At 48.6% G+C, this 19,980-nt stretch overlaps 2 protein-coding genes across 14 annotated transcripts in view; one reads left to right on the top strand and one right to left on the bottom strand.

Moving 5' to 3' along the window:
• Positions 1-14,133, top strand: part of MYO15B (myosin XVB) — a 56,509-nt gene extending 42,376 nt beyond the window's left edge. For both annotated transcript variants that reach the window (XM_085557017.1, XM_085557016.1), the window contains 23 exons: positions 1,326-1,441; positions 1,984-2,043; positions 2,275-2,350; positions 2,829-2,947; positions 3,150-3,268; positions 3,673-3,814; positions 3,947-4,058; positions 4,524-4,684; positions 4,950-5,062; positions 5,162-5,225; positions 5,368-5,440; positions 5,796-5,872; positions 6,237-6,313; positions 6,891-7,021; positions 8,049-8,143; positions 8,406-8,483; positions 8,614-8,722; positions 9,037-9,185; positions 9,533-9,660; positions 10,397-10,530; positions 11,013-11,146; positions 11,552-11,692; positions 11,957-14,133. In XM_085557017.1, coding sequence (XP_085413143.1) covers positions 1,326-1,441; positions 1,984-2,043; positions 2,275-2,350; positions 2,829-2,947; positions 3,150-3,268; positions 3,673-3,814; positions 3,947-4,058; positions 4,524-4,684; positions 4,950-5,062; positions 5,162-5,225; positions 5,368-5,440; positions 5,796-5,872; positions 6,237-6,313; positions 6,891-7,021; positions 8,049-8,143; positions 8,406-8,483; positions 8,614-8,722; positions 9,037-9,185; positions 9,533-9,660; positions 10,397-10,530; positions 11,013-11,146; positions 11,552-11,692; positions 11,957-12,016 — 2,468 coding nt within the window. In that variant the 3' untranslated portion in view covers positions 12,017-14,133. The remainder of the gene's footprint in view (positions 1-1,325; positions 1,442-1,983; positions 2,044-2,274; positions 2,351-2,828; positions 2,948-3,149; positions 3,269-3,672; positions 3,815-3,946; positions 4,059-4,523; positions 4,685-4,949; positions 5,063-5,161; positions 5,226-5,367; positions 5,441-5,795; positions 5,873-6,236; positions 6,314-6,890; positions 7,022-8,048; positions 8,144-8,405; positions 8,484-8,613; positions 8,723-9,036; positions 9,186-9,532; positions 9,661-10,396; positions 10,531-11,012; positions 11,147-11,551; positions 11,693-11,956) is intronic.
• The window catches only part of RECQL5 (RecQ like helicase 5), a 37,786-nt gene continuing 30,975 nt past the window's right edge, over positions 13,170-19,980 (bottom strand). For 6 of the 12 annotated variants that reach the window (XM_085557020.1, XM_085557025.1, XM_085557024.1 and 3 more), the window contains 9 exons: positions 19,636-19,672; positions 18,814-18,872; positions 18,615-18,691; positions 17,983-18,076; positions 17,388-17,528; positions 16,325-16,968; positions 16,050-16,128; positions 14,936-15,184; positions 13,170-14,480 (listed from right to left, as the gene is read on the bottom strand). In XM_085557020.1, coding sequence (XP_085413146.1) covers positions 14,208-14,480; positions 14,936-15,184; positions 16,050-16,128; positions 16,325-16,968; positions 17,388-17,528; positions 17,983-18,076; positions 18,615-18,691; positions 18,814-18,872; positions 19,636-19,672 — 1,653 coding nt within the window. In that variant the 3' untranslated portion in view covers positions 13,170-14,207. The remainder of the gene's footprint in view (positions 14,481-14,935; positions 15,185-16,049; positions 16,129-16,324; positions 16,969-17,387; positions 17,529-17,982; positions 18,077-18,614; positions 18,692-18,813; positions 18,873-19,635; positions 19,673-19,980) is intronic. The other 6 variants (XM_085557028.1, XM_085557021.1, XM_085557027.1 and 3 more) reach the window with 2 other exon arrangements.

Genomic DNA, 19,980 nt, shown 5'->3' with positions numbered 1-19,980 from the left:
CAGGTCCTGGCAGCAGGCAGTGTGCCAGGGGCTGAGGGAGCTGTGTGAGACCAGGGAGATGGTGCAATCTCAGCTGTGAGCAATCAGAGATGTCACAGTTCCAGCCTGGCCCAGCAACCTGCGTGGCACTTCCCAGGTCTTAACTCTTCCCTTCTGAAAAATGCAGCTAAATATAGAAAGCTCCTTTTATTGTTTACCTACAGCATAATTATTAAAGTGGCAATTAGTGGGTGGACTTTAGACCAGGGAGGAATGGAAAGCCAGGTCTTTCACCTTACAGATCTCTGGAGGGATCTTAGAGACAGACTCTGGAATAGGGAATATTTCTCAGAGGGAGGCTGAGCCTGGGAGACCTTGGACATATAAAGACTGTTTGGATGCTGCCCATTTTAAAAAAGTAGAGCTAATACTTGTCAGCAGTAGTTTGGAAGTGTTATTCAGTCTTAATTTTGCCTTTGAATTTCAGTGTGAGCCTGAATTCATTTTATACATTGGATACCTGTAGCAATGTATTTTAAGCTGTTTAAAATTCTCATCAGCATCACATTTCATAACCTGCAAGGAACAGTCAGTCAAACACATTACTGAAGGACTCCATCCTGCAGCAACTTCCCTGGTATAAAAGAATTTCCCTGTTAGCTCCTCCTCTCTTAAAAAAATATTCTTTGGGAAGTCCTGTGAAAGTAAATCAAAGTAACTGGATCAGCCTGAAAAATTCCATCATGCTTTGGAACAGGGATACAGAAACAACTGAAGTATGGGAATTACTACATTATTTGTCTATAGACTCTGAAATTTGGAAAGTTTGAAGTGCTTAAATGAAGACATTCCTGCCTTAAAAAGTAAGAACTTTGAACAGTTGCCTTCATACTGAGCCTGTCTTTAACACATATGCAGAGACACAATCTGGTGCTAGTTTTGGGTGCCCTGAACCAGAACCTTGCAGCCTCCCAGCTCAGGGGAGAACTTCTATGTTCCTCTGAAAATTTTAGCAGCCTGTTTATAATGACACAAAGTGAAACCTGTGTCTTCAACCTCAAGCACCGAGGGAGTATTTCACGTGGGAGGCTGAGTGCTCCCCATGCCTGGAGTGTTTCTGTACTTAGCAATGAACTTTGTGGCTAGACAGTGGAAGTGTAAATGCTACCAGAAATTCTGAGAATGACTGGTTTGTGCTTACATGAGCTGCTCACTGACCTTCAGGAGATTCCCTGACAGGAATATTCCATCAGGAACTGTCCCCTTTCTCCTGGTAGGTCTTTGGTGGGTGGAAAGGACCTTGTAACCCTCCCAGCCCATCTTCACTGCTTTTTCTCCCCATGCAGACTCTGCTGTGACAATGGCAGGTGATGATGGGATCAAGACCCAGCTGTACAAGCTCACCACCAGTGTCAGCTTTTCCTATATCGACCCTGCCTGGAAAATTTTTCTGCGTAAAGAGGTTCAGTTCCTTAGCTGAGGATTGGCTGGGGAGGGGAGCTCGTCCCATCTTTAGTTAAAATGGGGTTTTTTGGTCATAAGTACTCAATGCAAGATAAGAGCACAAAGATAATTCTGGGATCACAGACATGGGAGATGGAGGCAGGGGATCATGTCATGGGGAATCCGAGTCCTGCTCTGCCTTACTGACACTTGTCTCAGTTTCTCTACCTGTCCTTTCCTCCCTCTAGACTACTGAGAAATCTAGAACTGAATTTGTTGTTGCCTGGTGCTTTCCTGTTAATATAGTACAAATGTGTTTAAAATCATGTACTGGAGAGTATGCTAAACTCACCAGGGTTCATCCCCCTTGGTCTGACTCAGGTTTTGGTCCTTCACTCCTGGTCCTTCTGTTTACATTCAGTGTCTCCTCCTGCCTGTCCCTGGAGATGAACTCACTCCTCCTTGGCAGCAGGGCATATGGATTGCAAAATATCCCCGGGGAGCTACTTCTGCAATATCTGTAACTATCTGTAACTAACCACTATTGCCCTCCTCTTGCAGGTGTTTTACCCCAAGGAAAATTTCAGCCACCCTTATTGTCTGAACTTGCTGTGTGAACAGGTAAGCACTGGAGTGAGTGTGGCTCAAGGCCAGTTGTCTCTCTGGGGACAAAACACTGCATAATTACATTGCATGAGTTACCTTCACTTCTCCATCCCGAGCATTCTCTTCCCCAGATCCACCCAGTCCCTGTTCATTCCTCTCTGAGGCTCAGTTTAACAGCCTCAGATGCTCCAGCACAGCCAGGTGTGGCCTTTGCAATGGAAGCCTCTCCATTCTCTTCCTCTGCAGATCATCCGTGACACCTTCTCTGAGTCCAGCTTTCGGATCTCCAGGGAGGAGAAGCGCAAGATGAAAGACCTGCTGAGTAATTAGCAGCCCCATCACCCCTTCCCCTCTGTGCCCATCCCAGCTTCTGGTCTGGAATGAAAACTGACCTCCAACCCTTTCAGTCAGTACTTAGGGTAGAGGAGAAATGTTTGTCACTGCAGCAGAAAAGCACATTTGTAGAGTGCAGTGTAGGAATGTTGGTTTATTCCAAATGGCCCTGAAATTTCTGTGAGCCAGAAAAACTTAGTTCTGAAATGTTTATTGTGGGGAGAGGAAACTGAAGCCCAAGGATAGGATTTTGATTTGTTTCAAATTCCAACTGTCATCTCTGACATGATCTTTATGAAGAAAGGGATGGAAACCAGTAGTAGACTGGTATGTACAAGTGTGCTTTCCCCTCTGCATGTGCTTTGCTGTGCTGTGAACACAGAGGGACTGGGAATGAATCCCTGGGAAGAGGGAGACTTGGCCACCTTTGTCTTTCTAAGCAAGTAACAGTTTTGTAACCCTGCTAGTGGAGTTCCGAGTTGGCAACAATGCCCAGTCCATTCAGGAGGATGGGATAAAGAAGAGAATTGTCGTGGCTGCTCGGGACAACTGGGCCAACTATTTCTCCCGCCTTTTCCCAGTTCAGGTGAGTCTTAATTCTCTCACCAGACCCCTTAGCTGTGGCTCCAGGTCACTCTTTCTGTCCCCCTGCCTGGCCACACTACAGTGATTCTGTACTTCCATACCCTGCAGGGTTTCACACCTCTTGTGTGATATCTCCTTTCCCTGGTGCCACCCGTGCAGGTGGGATGGAGCCTTCAGTTCTCTGTGCTGCACTTCCCTTACAGGGTGAAACGGGAAGTGATGTGCAGATCCTGGGTGTTTCTCACCGGGGCATGAGGCTGCTGAAGGTGGAGAAAGCAGCTGGATACCATCCTGAGCACCTCAAGATCCTATGCAGCTACTGGTGAGCAAAAGGGCCCTGGCTGCTGCAGGAGGACAGTTTGTGTCTGGCAGGGTGTTGGAGGCAAACTGAATGGGGGAGCTGAAAATTCCAAGTTGTGCTGTGCCCTCCAGGATTATCCTAGGCCAGCTGTGACTCACTGACCCTCCTTTTAATGAGTCTGGCTTCTCCTTTTCCTTCCTGCCTTGAGCTTTGCTTACAACAAGTGAGCGCTGGGGGTGAATCAGCTCCGTGTGTCATCACAGGGAGCTCCTCAGGGTGAAAGCCATGAGCAGCTGGAGGAAGGCCAGCATGGAGAATGTTGAGGCATGTCTCCATTCCCAGTCCTAGGAATGGGCTCCCATCCCCACGTTCTGCATCCCAAGCTCTGGCAGAAGGAGTCTGAGCACGCTGGCTTGTGTTCCCAGCTTTGCAGATATACTGTCAGTGGAGATGAAAGGCAGCAATTCCCTGGAGTTCTCCCTGAAGACAGAGCAGCTCATCCTGCACTCTCCAAAGGCTCCGTGCATCAAGGCCATGGTGGAACTCTTCATGCAGGAGCTGAGGCAGGTGAGGCAGCTGGAGTGCAGTAGGGAATGAAGGTGGTTTCCCAGATGAAACTGAGAGTTTCTGTGGAATGACATGATCTGAGCCCTGCACATCCTTGGGACGAGATCTGACCTGGCCGTGGCCTTTCCCCAGGACACCAACTATGTGGTGGCTCTGCGCAGCTACTTCGTGGATGACAAGAGCCTGCTCAGCTTCAAGAAGGGCGACCTCATCGAGCTGCTGCCCATGCAGGGCGTGGAGCCAGGTGAGGGGGTGTGTTGGGATTGGCAGGACGAGGATCAAGGGCCTGCTGGACCCATGGTGCCCAAAACCAGAGGAATATAGGGTAGGCTGGCATCATCAGCCTCCAGCTCTGCCAGACAAGCCTTGTCCCAGTTGCCTCAGTTATAGGAATTAAAGTTTTTATATATATATATATAGTTATAGTTTTTATATATAGTTATAGAAAACTTTTTATAAAGCTTTTTAATATAAAAATATATATCAAGTTTTTTTATAAAAACTTTTTATAAAGTTTTTTTATAAAAACCTTTTTTAAATATATAGTTATAGTTATAATCAGTTATAGTTTTTTATGTATATATATGTTTCCTTAGGATGCAGGAAATCCTGGTGAGTCTGATGCTCTCCTTCACCAGCTGAGAGCTTCGGTGCTCGTTTCTCTTGGCAGCTGCCCTGGCTCCTGACCCTTTCTCTGTTGCTCCTCCAGGGTGGCAGTTTGGCTCCACCGGTGGCCGCTGTGGTCTCTTCCCCACCAGCCTGGTGCAGCTGGCTCCTGCCATTGACTACCTCAGCACCAGCATAGACAGACGGGGAGAGAGGAGGAAGAGCATGAGAGCTGCCCCAGAGAGCAGGAACAACAGCAGGGAGGTGAGCAGTCCTTGGGGAGGCTCACCCAGGGGACATGGCTGGGTTCTGTGGGAGCTGCCAGGGTGGGTCCATGGCTCTGGTAGTGTCTGACCTCTGAGGGCAGAGGGAAGAAGATGATGAGTGCTTAGTCTTTGTAGATGAGACATTCAAATCCATCACAGTGTTGGAGGGGAGGCACCACACACAGATGAGGCCTGGCAGCTGAGAACACACACTGCAGTTCCTCAGCTGATGTTTTAGGGTGGGTTTTGTGGTGTTCCTGCAGAGTTCTGTGCTCAGCCTGACACCAGAAGCCACTAGCACCATGTTAGTCCCTGCTGGTGACCATTACACCATGATTGACTTCGCCACCAGCTACTTCCGAGAGGCTCAGTCCATGTGAGTGCTCCTTCCCAAACAGGGCCTGGGTAGCCTGACCCACACCAGGCTGTTTCTGGGGGTATTTCTTGGACTACATGTTCCCTCTCTTCTCTCTAGGCAGGGCCTGAAGGGGATGTCTGCTGAGAAGAAGAACGTGGCTGACCTGGTGCGGCACACCAAGGTGAGCTCAGCCTCCCCCCGGCCACAGCCAGAATCCCAGCTCCAGCACTGCCTCTGGCTTTGTCCCCACATGGCCAAAGAACAGATCCTTGGCTGCTGTCTCTGGACAAGCCCTGGTTCATCCCTGTGCTCTGGCCCTGTAGGTCCCAATCCAGGAGTCTTTGCTCCGGTACGCTGACAGTGAGCTGAACGAGCTGGCTACAAAGAACTTCCAGAGTAAGGACCTCCCTGGGACAGCACAGCACAGAGGGGGAGTGGGGTGGTCAGGGTGGGTGCACACAGACATTGTGGGGCTCAGTGGGAGTGGAGGGCCCCTTCTGCAGTTCTGGCAAGGCAGGAAGGCATTTCTGCAGTTCATAACCCCCTGTGTGCTTGCTGAAATCTTCCAGCAAAAGGGACTTTGCCTTGAGTGTTAAGTGTCCCAGAACACTGCCTGGGCTTTGGGCTGACTCCACATGTCCAGTGCAAGCCTTGTAACAGCAGAGAAGTTTTCAGGACATTTTCTTGCCCACTGCTAGCCCCATGGCAGAACCACCCCATCTCAGACTAAAGGCCAGGCTTTGCCTTGCAGCACTGATGAGGTTCATGGGAGATCGGCCAAAACACAAGCACCAGACTGAGGTCCAATGCATCTATGAAATCCTTCAGGTTTGTGAGCTTCCCCTGGGAAAGGTGCAGAAGCACCAATGGGAATGGAGGGCCAAGACCTTGCTGGGAAGGAAAAGAGCAGGGAGAGTCCTAATAGCACCTCCTACATGAGGAAGGGAGATGAAACAGACCGTGGGGAGAGCTTGCATGTAAATGGTTTTCCTGGATATCACTGGATGAGAGCACAACCTGCCTCTGCTCTCTCCTCCTTTGAGCCTAAATAGCACAAGGGATCAGAGGCTGCAAAGCCCAAACTTTAAGCCAAACTAACAGAGCTCTGAAGCTGGGAGAGGAAGGGCACAAGGATGACCTGGGGACATCTCTCATCCCCTCTCTGATGCTGTTTTCTCCCCTCTGGATGCAGCTGTGCAAGGAGAAGGAGAATTTGCAAGATGAGATCTACTGCCAGGTCATCAAACAAGTCACACACAACCCTCAGCAGTGAGTACCAACACTGCCAGCTCCTGTGTGTGCACAGCTGGAGAGGAACCGTCTGCTGCAGGGACACCAGGGCCAGGGAAGAGGGTGTCCCCTCATGATGGGTTGTCCCCAGCTGCTCCAGTGCTGAAGCTCCTGCTGAGCACTCAGGAAATTTGCTGGTCACTGGGTCTGGCATTTTCACTTTTGTAGATATCTTTCCCTACATTTCTGGCTGCTGATCTATCTGGGCACAGCAAACATTCCTGGTGGCTCCCGGTCAGGTGCTGCTCAGAGTACTGATTTCCTCCTCCCAGCCTTGGGGAATTGATAAACACCAATCAAGGACTGGCTTGGCCCCACGCTGCCCTGGGAGGTGGCAGCAGTGGCATCGGAGTGGCCTTGATTGTTCCCTTTCTTTGCTTGCTGTTGGAATAACTGAATCAATCTCTTACTTGGCACAAGAAACCTCTGACCAAGGGCTGACACCTCCTTTTCTGCCAACTGCCAGAGGTGTTCAGAAGGGCACAAGCTCACTTTGAGCTACTCAGAGCAGGAATTGTCTTGTCCCAAGGTGCCCACAGTCCTTTCTGATCCACAGGGAGAGCGAGCTGCGGGGCTGGTTGCTTCTAAACCTGCTCACTGGGTACTTCCTGCCTTCCAAAATCCTGATGCCCTATGCCACCAAGTTCCTGCAGCTGGCCAGCAGTGATCCATCCAGAACCCACCATGGTAAGACTGTCTGTGTCCTGTAAAGCAAATATTCCAGATCTAATCTGTTGTTCCTCTGTCCCAGACACTGCCATGTTTGGATGTGTCCTGGCAGGGTGGGAGGTGAGGTCAAATCTCTTTGCTCTCCTAGCAGTGCCCAGGGGTGTCTTAGTTTGAACACACAGGTGTCTGCTAAGGAAGGCAGGAGCCTCCCTTGAAATGGAAAATGTAAACACCCTCCCTCCAAATTGTTATAATTTTGAAATTAAGGGTCTCTCAGGCAAAGATATGGGAATAGGAATAACAGTTCTTTACTAGGAAAATTAAAGATACAAATGCAATAGTACAAAAAAGAAAACAAACCACTGCCAGAGTCAGAACATGCCCTGTCCCCCTGTGTGTCAGGGAGGTGACAGCAGTCCCATCCCAGGGGGGCTCAGCCCTCCTGCAGTGCCAGCTGTGCTTCTGCTGGAGCAGGATCCTGCACAAGGGGGGAGTTTTCCTCTGGAGCTCCAGGGCTGGGGGAGATGGGCCTGGGCTCCTCTGGGAATGCAGGGGGAAGGAAGCTGCTCCTCTGGGAATGCAGGGGGAAGGAAGCTGCTCCTCTGGGAATGCAGGGGGAAGGAAGCTGCTCCTCTGGGAATGCAGGGGGAAGAAAGCTGCTCCTCTGGGAATGCAGGGGGCAAAGGCTGCTGTGCTGTGCCCAGGTCAGATTGGATCCAGGTAGGAATGCTTGGCTCCTCCCCTGGGCACAGCATCTCCCCATGGATGATGGAATTTTCTCAGCCATGCAGGGACACTCAGTGGCCATGAACAGCAGAGATCTCCTGGAGGGAGGGTTGGGTGTGGGAGAGATAAAGCAAACTGCCCAATGAGCAGCAGATGACTGCCCCACCTTTGACAGATGGCAATAGGATACACACAGCCAGCCACATCTCACAACCTAAGACAAGAGGTTGAATTCAACTTGGCCAGGTTGACCCAACACCACAGGACACCATGTTTAGGTCTCTGGCTCAGCACATGGAGCTTTTTCCTTTTCCTGCAGATATAGCCAAGATCTGCCAGAGCAACCTGCGCAAGAACTTCCTGTACGGGGGCCGTCGGCACCTCCCTTTCCCTGTGGAGATGGAGGCACTGCTGGTACGGAGGGCAGGGAAGTGGGTGGGTGCTGGGAAGGGGGACAGGGAAGAGGCTTTGGAGGTGCCACGTGCAGTGTGACAGGGGCAGCTGGTGTTTCAGGAGAGGAAATGGAGCGTGTGGATGGAAGGAGCTCGGGAAGTGCAGTGCCATGGAGTGGGCAGGTGCTGAGGACAAGCAGTGGCAGCAGGGATGAGGAAGAAGAGGGACAAACATGGGTGATGGGACCCTGCATGTCTTGCTGCCTGAACATTGTCCTTTGCAGAAGGGACACAGTGCCCGCCGGCTGGCTGTGCTGATGCCTGGAGGGATGGAGTACCTCACCAGGATCAGGACATTCACTGTGAGTTTCCAGCTGTGAATTCCTTCACTGGTCTGGACTCTGAGCCACACCAGCGAAATCCCTTATCTGTGTCTATCTGCTCTTTGGCTTACCTGGTCAGGGTATTCATTTCCTTCTTTCCTTGCTTCAGGTGGCCAAGGAGCTCTTGCAGGAGATCTGTGAGCAGATGGGAATAGGTGAACAGCAAGAGATACAGGATTTTGTTCTCTTTGCTATCAGGAGTGACGACAAAAATCTCGGCAAGTAGAGACCAGCATGGAGCTTCTATCTTTCAGCAGCCTCTGCAAAAGGGAGCATCACAGCTCCTGCTTGGAATAGTTCCTCCACCCTTGCTGCCTCCTGGGAGGGTCCTCTTAAGCAGTTTCCCTCTGTATTAGGGTTAAGGATTGATTCTCCTCAGGGTCTGGGTAGCTTGTTCCTGAAAGAGGTGTGGGATTTTGGAATGGCTGATGGTTGGAGTCTTAGGGTGGGGTGGAACTGAGGTGTGCAGGAAGGCTCCTGTCCCAGCCTCTCTACCAAGAAGGATGGATGACCCTCTCTCTGTGTCATGTAGGTAAAATGGTGAGACCAATAAAACTGGAGGAGTATCTCCATGATTACCTGCTGGAGGACAAGCTGGTCACTGTGACTTTACGCAGGCTCATCTGGAGGACACCTCTGCACTTCGACAACGATGTTTACACAGATGTCCATTATGGACAGGTAAGGAAGAGCAGGACCCTCCCTAGCAGGGAGAGATGTAGTGTCCCAGCCAACAGGAATGTCCGGGGGGGGCTGAAAAAGCAGGAGTGCTGATAGGCTTTGTGTGCTGTTTGTGGGAGTGACTAAACACTGAAGCTATGGATGCCAGGAAGGCTCTGTGCCTGTGGCCTCAGCCTGGAGCAGTGCTGTTCCACACATTGTGCAGCTCCCCAGGCTCTTCCTGAGCTCAGCCTTTATTTTGCATTATCAGCAAGGCAGGATGTGGATCTGTGCAGCCTGGCACTGCCCAGACTTGCCTGTACCCTCAGCAGGTTTAACAAAAGCCTCTTTGCTGTGCTGTCCCTCAGGTGCTGTGGGATTACCTGAATGGGAGGATCCTGCTGAACCAGAGTAAAGAAATGGAGATGCAGGTGGGCCTTTTGGCAATGCTCCAGCACTGGGCCAAAGTGGAGCAGCAGAACTCTGCTCCCTCCAGGTATGCCTGTGGCAGAGGGGATTTCTCTGTGATGGCCATAGGCACCACAGGGGTTAGGGGCAGGTACCTGGAAGTCATCTCTGAATAATTAAGAAATGTCCAGTTCTGGGGGACACAGAGGGTCATGAGGGTGCCATGGTAATTTCATTTGATTGCAATGGATTTGTAACACCAAGAAGGAAGGGCATGAGCTCATGGTTTGGGTGAAGCCTTTATTCTCTCTCACAAGTGTCAGAGGTTTCAACCCTGGCCACCTGAAATCTGTAGTGAGATGCTCAATGGGAACAAAATTGTCCCTGGGTACTGGAAACCTTCAGTCCTGCAGTTTCAAGCTGTACCTTGCCATTCCTTCCTTTCCTTATGCACTTTGACTTGGAGTTGAGGTAGTGCCTCTTTCAGATGCCCTTAAAGCATCAGCAGCAGGGAAATGGCATAACCCTGCTGGTCACTGAAGAGCTCTTGCTGTCTCCAGAAAGGAGGGATTTCTCTCCATGCACTGGTCAGTGGTGCACAGTGGAATTCTCTATGGACAAGGGTGGTCTCACTGTCTCTGGTGGTTCCCTCCACCTTATCCAACACAGGCATCACCTGTTGTGCTCTTCCTCTCCCCCTTCACCCTTGCTCCCAGATACACAATGGAAAATTGTTACCCCATGCCCTCCCTCCTCTTAATTCCCTGGCTGATGTTTGATTTTAGCTGGGCAGGGGATGAATTAGAATCTGGTTTTTGGCACAGGGAGGAGCTGAAGGAGTACACTCCAAAGACCCTGCAGTCCTCCATCAGCCCCAAGGCTCTGCACAGCCACGTGGCCACACTGCTGAGAACGAGGCCACCCCTCCAGCCACGGGATGCAAAAATCCAGTTCATAGGTGAGGAGACATCCAGATCTGCTCCATTTTCTATGCTGTTTCAGCTTCTGGAAGCTGCTCTGAATGCACTTTTTGGACAATTCATGAGGTTGTTGATGATTCTTGGAGCCTGGAATGAGCCATGAAAATGGAATTCCCTGACAGCTCCTCACTGTGGATTAGATCTTGTTCCCAAGCATGGTGATCATGGTAGAAATTCCATCTCTTGTCAGAGTCTGCATTGGATTACAGAGCTCTGTACAAGCTGTGTTTTAATTGATATCCTGGCTTCATGTCTGTTTTCCAGTCATAAAAGGACAGGACCTGCACTCAGGCGACTGGGAATTGAGTCTCAGAAGCCAGGGAGGGATACAGAAGTTGTCAGTGTTAGTTTTTAATATAGAAAATCTTGGGAACACTGCCAGTTTTGACCACCCCAGGCTGGTGCAGTAAATTGCTGGCTGAAAGCTGCTGCCCTCAGGCCACTTTTTGCTCTCTTCTAGAGCACGTGATGAAACTGCCTTTCTTTGGCTACACCATCTTCATAGTGGAGAGAATCAGCGAAGGCATGATCCCTGTGCCCTGTTTCTTTGGTGTGAACAAGGAGGAGATCATTGCGGTGGATGTCACCACCCAGGTATGCCAGACAGTTCCCCCTGATGTGTCAGATAATATCTGTGGCTTCAGAAGAACTTGTGAAGGAAGAGGCTGGACTTCCCTGCATCACAGCACTGGCCCAAAGTAAGGGAGTATACAGCAGGCATTATTGCCATGGGCTCTTTTGTAAATCCAGTGGTTATGCTAACAAGCACAATCCACAGTAACACTAAATGTAGAAGCCATTCCTGTTTGTCCCAGTCCTGTGGGAGTTCCAGGGCTGTGCTGGGCTGCTAGAGCCTGCCCTGTATCCTGCACACACCACCCTGGGTCCCAGACCTTCCCTCAGCTTTCCACAGGCTCTTGAGGTGACTTTTGGTGAGAATCAGATGGTTTCACTTTAGGGACTGCTCCCGAGAGTGGCTGGTGGCTTTTCCCTTGGCAGGCTGTGTCCCAGGTGATTCTCCTGAAGGAGCTGCAGAAGATGCGCACCCTGAGGCCCATCTCTGATGGAGGCCTTCCCGGCCTGGAGCTCCACTACGGCTCCCCTGACAGCCCCAAAGCCCTGTGGGTGGAACTGTCACAGGTGAGATCATCCTGGACCTGCAGCTTCCTCCTGGCACCTCCCAAATTGCCCTCCCCTGCCCAGCTGAGCCTCTGCTGAGGGATGGTGCTGCTGCTCCTCTCTCGTGTCACTGGGGGACACTGCATTTCCAGGCTCTGAAGTGCAGCTTGGTCCCAGCATATGGCTGATATTTGATTATAGGAAGTGATTTATGGGGATATTTAACTAGGGGAAGCAGCTCTTTCCGTGGTAAAGAGTGATTGATGCTGGTTTGTGTTTTGACAGGCCAAAGAACTGTACCACACAATTGTTGTCATGCTGGATAAAACAGAGCTGCACTCCTAGAGCCTGAAAGGAGAATGGCCAAGGAAAACAGCACTTTTTCCCTTTCTCTGAACTTGGTCAGTGCTCCCTGACCTGTCTTTGGGAGAGAATTCTTCCAGAAGACACCCATGACCTCAGCCAGCTGCTTTCTAAGAATGCCACCACAGCGTTTGTTGATGGAGTGATCATAACCCTCGTGACCTGCCATTCCGCCCTCAAGCACTTCCTTCAAACAACCCATGCTGTGGCTAAACAAACCCCAAGGGCCTCTCCACACCACAGCCCGTTCCAACAAAGAGCAGCTGACCCAAAGCAAGCACTTGCCTTCAAGCTTTGCACCGTCCAACTCCTCCTTTCTGTTTTGAATTAATTATCACGAGCAAAGCCTGGTGCTTGCTAGAGATTTGTGTATCCCAATGCCCAGCTGAGGCTGTGCAATGCCTGCATGGCCTGCTGGTGTTTTCCAGGAGCCAGATTTGTCTCTGAATTGATATGCAGAGGTCCTGTAGCAGGATTTGTGAAGCAGTTTGTAGAAAGCATCCTAATTGAAAAGCAGATCAGTGTTAATCATACAATTAACACATATGCTGGGGCACAGATTGAGCAGCAATGGTAAGGAAGTTTATTGTTAATTAATTTCTCACTGACATAATTATATGCATATGCTTCCCTCTACTATAAAGAAGTCAGTCATGGTCATGCAGCTGTCAGACTTCAATGATGGCTCCATGCCCATGGAGGAAGCTTCTTCAAACAGAACTTGTATTATACTGAAGTGTTTTGGATTGTACAAAAATATTTAATTTATTTTTATTGCCACAGCTCTCCTAATGACCTGAGGAATAACTGCCCTTTAGGAAATTGCAATTAAATAATCACAGAGATATTCTCAAGGTATGAAATTCTACATCTTTCATTTAACCTGGGAAAACTTAGCTGCAGGTAATGGGTAAAGCTTGAGGAAAATGTTGTCACTGTTGGCAGGGAAGGGGGGATAGATCTGAGAGTGCTCAGTGCAAGCCCTGATGCACAGTTAGACTTTTGCTGGTGAGATGATGCCAGTGGGAACTACAGCATCTTCCCTGGCAGGTGCTTCTCTTTGAGTGCTGCTTAATGTACCTCAGACATCTGGAGTGACTGAGTGGTAAGAAAAAGCTTCCAGGAAGAATCCACAGCAGTTGTAACATTGCTTTATTGTCAGTCCTGCATATACCCTTCAGAACATATTAAAAAAATACATCTGTGGAATGCAGTGATCCAAACCCCTGGGCAGCCTCTGAGGCTGTACGTTCCTCTGGCAGCACTAGAGCCTGAGGCCACCAGCTCCTGTAGGTCTGGAATAGAGGCAGAACCCAACAAAAATCCAACAGAAAGGACTCCTGCCAGGGAATCAGGTTTAGGTTCCATATAAACATAGCAGCAGAGGTACCACAGTGTCAATTTGAGGGTCACAGCAGCACTGCCCCCTGTACTGCAGACTTTTGGTGAGGCACAGGGAGCAAATATGGCTTTAGGGATTACAAGCAAAGGCTGTAAGTGTTGCAGGGGTTAATACTGAAAGAGTATCACCACTTAAATTAAAGGTCAGACAGAAATGGACAAAGTTAAAGAAGTTCACATTAAAAGAAAAATAATCTGAATTTCTCCTCCTTTAGAAAGCAAGCACTGCCTCCATGGTAATTACAAAATGCTCCTCCCCTGCCCTTCAAACAAAAATACTCCATCCAGGAACTCAAACATTGAGTTTGTCACTGGCAGCCCTGAGCAAAGCATGAGAATTTATAACATATTGATGACACTGAAATAAGAGACAGGGAGAGGGGGAGCAAGGGGAGGAGCCATTTAGAAAGCAAGGTGCCATCCCAAAGCAGAGTCCCAGCTGGAAGTCTGAGCCCTGCCCAGACTGCTGTAGGTAGTAGAGCTTGGAGACAGTGCAGAACATCCAAGGCAGCAGACCCTAACAAATACAGCAGGTACAACTTCACACCTCTTGGTCCTTGAGCACCCCACTTACTGGGGAAACTCACCATGAGTTCAAAAAAACTGGTTCCCTGGGAATGTGTGTCACTAAGGACAAAAGTGAGCAAAAATGCAGTGGGGAAAAGAAAAATAAATCTCATTTCTGCAGTCTCATAAAACCTTCCATGGCTGAGTTCTTCCACATCCCCTGGTGGTGCTGCTGCAGGAAGGAAGAGCCAACAAGCAGCAGGGATCAGCTCTCCAAGCTCTGCAGCTCCTCCCAATCCCCCTCACTCTCACACCTGAGCCTTGTTTTAAAAAACTCCTTGATGAGTCTCTGTGCTTCCTCCTTCACTGCAAGAGAGGAAACACCATCTTTTGAGTTGATACTTAAGACATCTGCCCCCTCTAAAGCCATGAACCCATCTGGCATTGCAATCACCCCAGACACACCTGTCTTGCGGGCAGGGTTCTGCTCCTGGGTCAGTAAGTGAGACAGGTGCCTGGCAAAGCCCTTGAAGAGATCCTGCAGCATTGGGGAAGACAGAGAGCAGAAAGCAGACACCAGTTACCTCACCAGTCTGTTTCCAAGTCTGTTTTTCCAAGTGGCTGTAGCACAAGCCACTCCTAGACTAAACACACACAGCTGGCCCTGCAGTGCTGGAGAAGCCCAGGCACACACATCCTGCCTTGCAGGGCACAGCAAGGAAGCTACACCAGCACCAAACCTCAGCTGTTCCTACTTTACAGGTGGGAGTTAAAAACATGCCAGGGTTTAATGTGAAAATATGAACAATCATGAGGAAGTGTGGAACCAACAGACACCAACCCTTTTGTGGGAGAGGGGAGTTACTGCACTTGGAGTCACTTAAACAGCACATAAATAAAAGGTGGAATCCAGATCATCTCTCCCTTCTCAGAGCCCCAGATCCCTAGAGAGATTTCTCCTTCTGCTAAAGAGGGCCTTGAGCTATACTCTACCTTGGAAGCAAATTTTCCCCCCTTGTAGAACGGGGTCAAATACTTGACAACGATGTCTGCAGTCTCTTTGAGGGATATGCCTTTGGTCACTGGCTGTATTGTCTTGCTGCTTCCTTTGTCACACTGTTCTAAATTTGAGTCAAAAGTCACCTTCTTCTTTGTTGGACCAACACTTTTGCCCTCGGGCTGGGTCAGAATTGAAGATTTTCCTGCTGTCCGGAGCCGCTTTTTTGCAGGACTTTCCATATCCTGGAGAGGGGACAGAAGAAAACCAAACCTACCAATTCCTGTGGCAGCATTACTCTTCCAAGCAGCCACCACCTTCCCAGAACATGAATATTTGCAGCATCCTGCAGCCTCTGCTTCCAGTGAACACCCAGTAGGAATCTCTGTAACTTCTTTTAACTTGCTGTGCAGACACTACTTCCCACACAAAGGGACTTTTTAAAAAACCATTTAAAGAATTCCCTGTGCTCATATTGGGGCAGCTAATTGCTAGACCCTATCCTACAGAGGAAAACTGACTGGAAAAGATTTTTCAGGATTTCTGCTGAGAACAGAACACACCCCTCAGGAAGAATCACACTCAGGAGAGCCACACTCCTGCTCAGTTTGAAAAGAAAGGAGACTACAGTGTTGCAGAGACAGCTGCCAGGCAATCTCAGCTGCCAAATGCAGAAGCAGAAAATGAATGGCAAGGCAGCTGTGAGCAAGGGTCACTTCCCAATGTCCCGTGTGTCTGTGGCCTGTGGTTGTGCCCTTGCCTTGAGAAAGCAGCTCCCTAATTATAGTTAGTGGCAGATCTCAGGGGGTGGGGACACTAATTCCAGGCAAGTCACCACAAGGGCACAGTCACATGAGTTGCACAGAGGAGGGAACAAAGCAGTGAAGAGGGAGCTCTCCACTGCAACCCAAGGTGCTGGCACAGACCAGAGGGCAGCAGGGAAACACCAGGAATGCAACACAACTGAGGTTCTCCTTCCTGTTGCAACTGCATCTGGGCCCTCCCCAGATAAATGACACTCTCAGAGCAGGAGTGTCATTCCCAAAGAGAAATTTGACACAATATATGAGCTGAAGAAATAGAGGAAATCAGCATTCTTTGAAGTCTTACCTCATCTGATCCTGGCCGCTTCCCACTGTCACCTTCTCCAACAACAGGTAGCTCAGTTTCTGCAACATTTTCAGCAACACTAGTGGGAAGAGTGGAGAGAAGGCCAATTGTAATCATTCCACAGTGAAAATATTTCTGCATTCAGTGTCAGTGGCCATAAGACTGCATGGTAAAGCAAGAGTCTCCCTCACTGACCCAGAAACCTCATACAGGTTTCCAGGACAAGACTGGTGGAGCATTGGACAACACAGAGAGCAGAGAAGTAGAGATTTTACCTGGACTTCACATCCATTTCTCCCTGAAGGAATTCACATTCAGTAGCTTGCTGGGTCTTAGAATTCTCCCCTCTCTCAGGCAGTGTTACTTCTGTTTCTCTCAGTTCTTTATTCTCCCCCTGGAACTGCCCAGTCAGGTCTCCGTTGCCATCTTTGTTTTCCTGACAAGCACTTTGAGAAGAAACCTGAGGTACTGTGCTTGCAGAACAGCCATCTTCCTTTGCTACACTGCAGCTTTGGGCTTTAGAGGCAGCTTTGGGGAGGGAGAAGAATTTGGAAATATCCTGTGATTCCTTTTTAGCTGCTTCTGCAAGCATTTGCTGCTTCTTGCTACGTTTGGACTTCTTAGCAGGGCTCTCCCCAAGGGCACTTTTTGTGTCTGGACTGGGTTGCTGCTCCTTCTTTTCTGGGTGTAGTTCTACCCCTGCACTCTCACCCACTGCTTTGGTTGCAGTTTCTTCCCTCTGGAGAACAGGGTTTCTGGTGTCCAGGTCCAGACTGTAGCTGCTGTTGTCTTGCCCACTTGGACAGTCTTTCCTGACAGGCTTTGCATCACTCTCCTCCTGGATCTTTAGCAGTTCTGAAGCTGTCTGGAACAAGCTGGACTTCTTGGGAAATCCTGCTCCCACACGCTTGGGTTTGAACTAGGGAGACAGGAAGAATAAGAAATTTTGGATGTGAGATCCCTGAGTGCAGCATCATGAAAGTAGCTAAGTTTCTGCACACAATACACCAGTGTGGGCAGCTGTAAGCTGGAGGAGGCTCTAAATCTGACTGATCATCACACCCATCAACAGAGACATGAGGGAAATGGATTAGGTGGAAGACCTAGGCCAGCAGTAAGAAAATAAGGCATCATCCTTGGATAAAGCAAGATGAGAAAGAACTTATTTAAGCTGTGGCCTGCACACAGATTATATTCACTAATAACAATGTGACAGACAGGAAAAAGCAATTATAATAGAAATAGAGCACAATGGCAGTTGTGGCCACAGAAAGGATTCAAATTTATAAAAAGTCAGACAGACAAAATACACTATTTCCTCCTGTCTATCCCACTCACCGAGGGAACCTGGGATGCAGGGACAAAGTCTTCTTCTGCTAGAGACATAGATTTTGTTTTCAAATTGCTGTTCCCATCTGTTCCAGACCCAAAGACTGAGAACAATTCCCCTTGTTTGGAGGCTTTATTGATTTCTGCCACCTGAAAAGAGAACAGAAATATTCTCTAATGGCCAGAAATCTTTATGTCTTCCTGCCCTTGTACATACTAAAAGTCATAGTAACAAAACAAATATCTGCTGTGGAGAGGCATCTGCTTTAAGAACAAGAAACATCTTCAGAGAGAATGATGATAACCTAAACCAAGGTTTCTCTAGTGCCAGCAGCAACTTGAGGAATTCCCAAATTCCTGTATTGCTACAACATATCTGGGTAAGCTTGCACTGCTATGTAGGTTTTCAGAGCCTGTAAAGCCAACAAAGATGTGAACTCGAGGTGATTCTGGGCCCCCCTGGAAACAAAATCAAGAAGAAAGATTTGTAAGATACCCAAGGCAAACCAGAGCTTGTCCTTCACCTTTCCCACACAAACTCTGCCCTATTTGCCCTGGAGCTCCCAGGTTCCAGGGAGCAGCAGATGTAGATGTTTGTCCCTACCTTCTTTAGCACAGCTGCCTTGTAGGAATTTGCCATTTTGCTGGTCCGGAAAGCTTCGTATTCCATTTCCACTGCCCAGGCAGCAGGGTCTGACCTGAAACACAGGCTGGGGTGATTCCTGGCAAGACACACTTCTGTATCTGCAAAGGGAACACTAATGCTTAAGTATCTCCCAGAAAGTACAAAATCCATTCCCTCCAGTACAAGATTCAGTGATAATTTCCAGTTAAGTCCTAAGGCATGTAGTGGTGAGTTGATGGAGAATGGAAAGGGTGATGAAAACGGTTTTAAATCAAGAGTCTTGCCCATTGCTCCATTTGAGAAGTACACTGTCCCCATCTTGTGGGACAGGGAAGAACTGCCACTCCTGGGATCAAGCTGATAACAGAAATCAGCACGAATCCTCAGGTCTGATCTTCAACATCAGAGCCAGAAAGATGCTGTTAAGTGAAACGACATCCTCGGACAAAATAACTTTAAAAAGCTCAAAAAAGCATTCCTTAATTGTGTTAACAGAGGCCCTGCTCTTCCCTGAGCACAGTTAATACACATTACAATGGTAATTGTGCTCAGGGAAGAGCAGGCCCTGTGTTAAGGGACTCAGTATGCACCCCTTTTTCCTCATCTCATACCATCTTCCTTCTGCTGCTGGAGTCTTTTGGTTGCTGCTCAAAGCTTCTTCCAGCATTTTCAGGCAGTGTTCCCGGCCCTAGGAAACATGGGATACTCAGACATGCTCTACAGATGCCCCACTGCCTCTTGGACTTCCATCCCTGAAGGAGTAAGGACAGGCCAGGCAGAAGCCTTGTTGTTCTTTGCAACATCACTTACCTTCACAGTGAGCTTGGAGATCCTCCTGCTGGCAGCCTCCTTCAGGGGACAGTCTGCACCTGCCACAGGAGAGGAATTTGGGAAAGGAGCTATGGCAGGGCTAGGCTGATGGAGAACATCTCAGCTGTCACAGGGAGGTGCAGGTCCAGGACTGCCTGGCTTTCTCCTCCCTGCATTGTCACCCCAAGGAACACTGTGGTTACCCTTTCTACCTGGAGAAGCTACACACTCCAAAAGAGTAGGCAGAAACCAAAGTGAGAATGTTTTCCCTGATTGAGAACATCCACTTTGGAGTTTAGGACTAACAGCATTCCAAAATCTTCCCACCTCAGAAAACTTTTCTTTAAGGCCCTTAGGAAATTCAAAACTTTTGTGCTCCTCACAATATCAACCAAAAAAAAATCAAGCTGTATAGAATAACTTGACCTATTAAATGTTCTTTTGCAACAGTGCCAGACAGGGCCCCAAGCAGCACAGTTACAAACAGCAAAGATTTTCAGCAGTTTCCTTAGAGCATTATTATTACTGCTGCATAACCACTGCAGAAACAGCTAACACTACAAAGTCAGGTTAGACAGAGTTTTTCTTCTCTATTGCTTATTTGGAAATGCTGTTCAGAAAGATGCATTCCATATCTTCACCCTGACCAAAGCTAAGCTGTGGTCCATCTCCTCCAGCCAAGTTTTCACAGCCAAAAGCTTGACCTCTGTGCCTAGGGACTGATACCTCCAGTGGTGATGCTGCACAAATTGCATGCAGCTGCAAAATATAAGACTTTCTTCTCCCAAAGAAAACCTGTTATAAATCAAAGAAGATATTTACTTGGAGGAACAAAATCTTCCTTTTCTGGTTCTTTGCCCTGGAAGAAAACAAAGATCAGTCAAACATTTCCATTCCTACTACACACATGCAGATCTAGAAGTATAAAAGACATGTTTTATATCCCTGCTCCAGGGAAAATTAAAGCTGAAGTTATAAAGGCATTGAATATGCACCAAAACAGGGCCAAGAAGACAAAGAATGAGAATCAAAGCCAAAAGTTCACCTCTGCTATAGAAATATTTAAGAGAAGCTGAATGGGAAAATCTGTTTTTATTGCTACCATGGGGATTAAAACCAACAGGCTCCTCTTGCTTAGCACTGCAGAGAAACCAGCTCATGAATAAG

This window comes from Lonchura striata, chromosome 18 (genome assembly GCF_050655825.1).
Source record: "Lonchura striata isolate lonStrDom1 chromosome 18, ASM5065582v1, whole genome shotgun sequence".
NCBI classification, from domain to species: Eukaryota; Metazoa; Chordata; class Aves; order Passeriformes; family Estrildidae; genus Lonchura; species Lonchura striata.
This window is presented reverse-complemented; position numbering and strand designations above follow the sequence as displayed.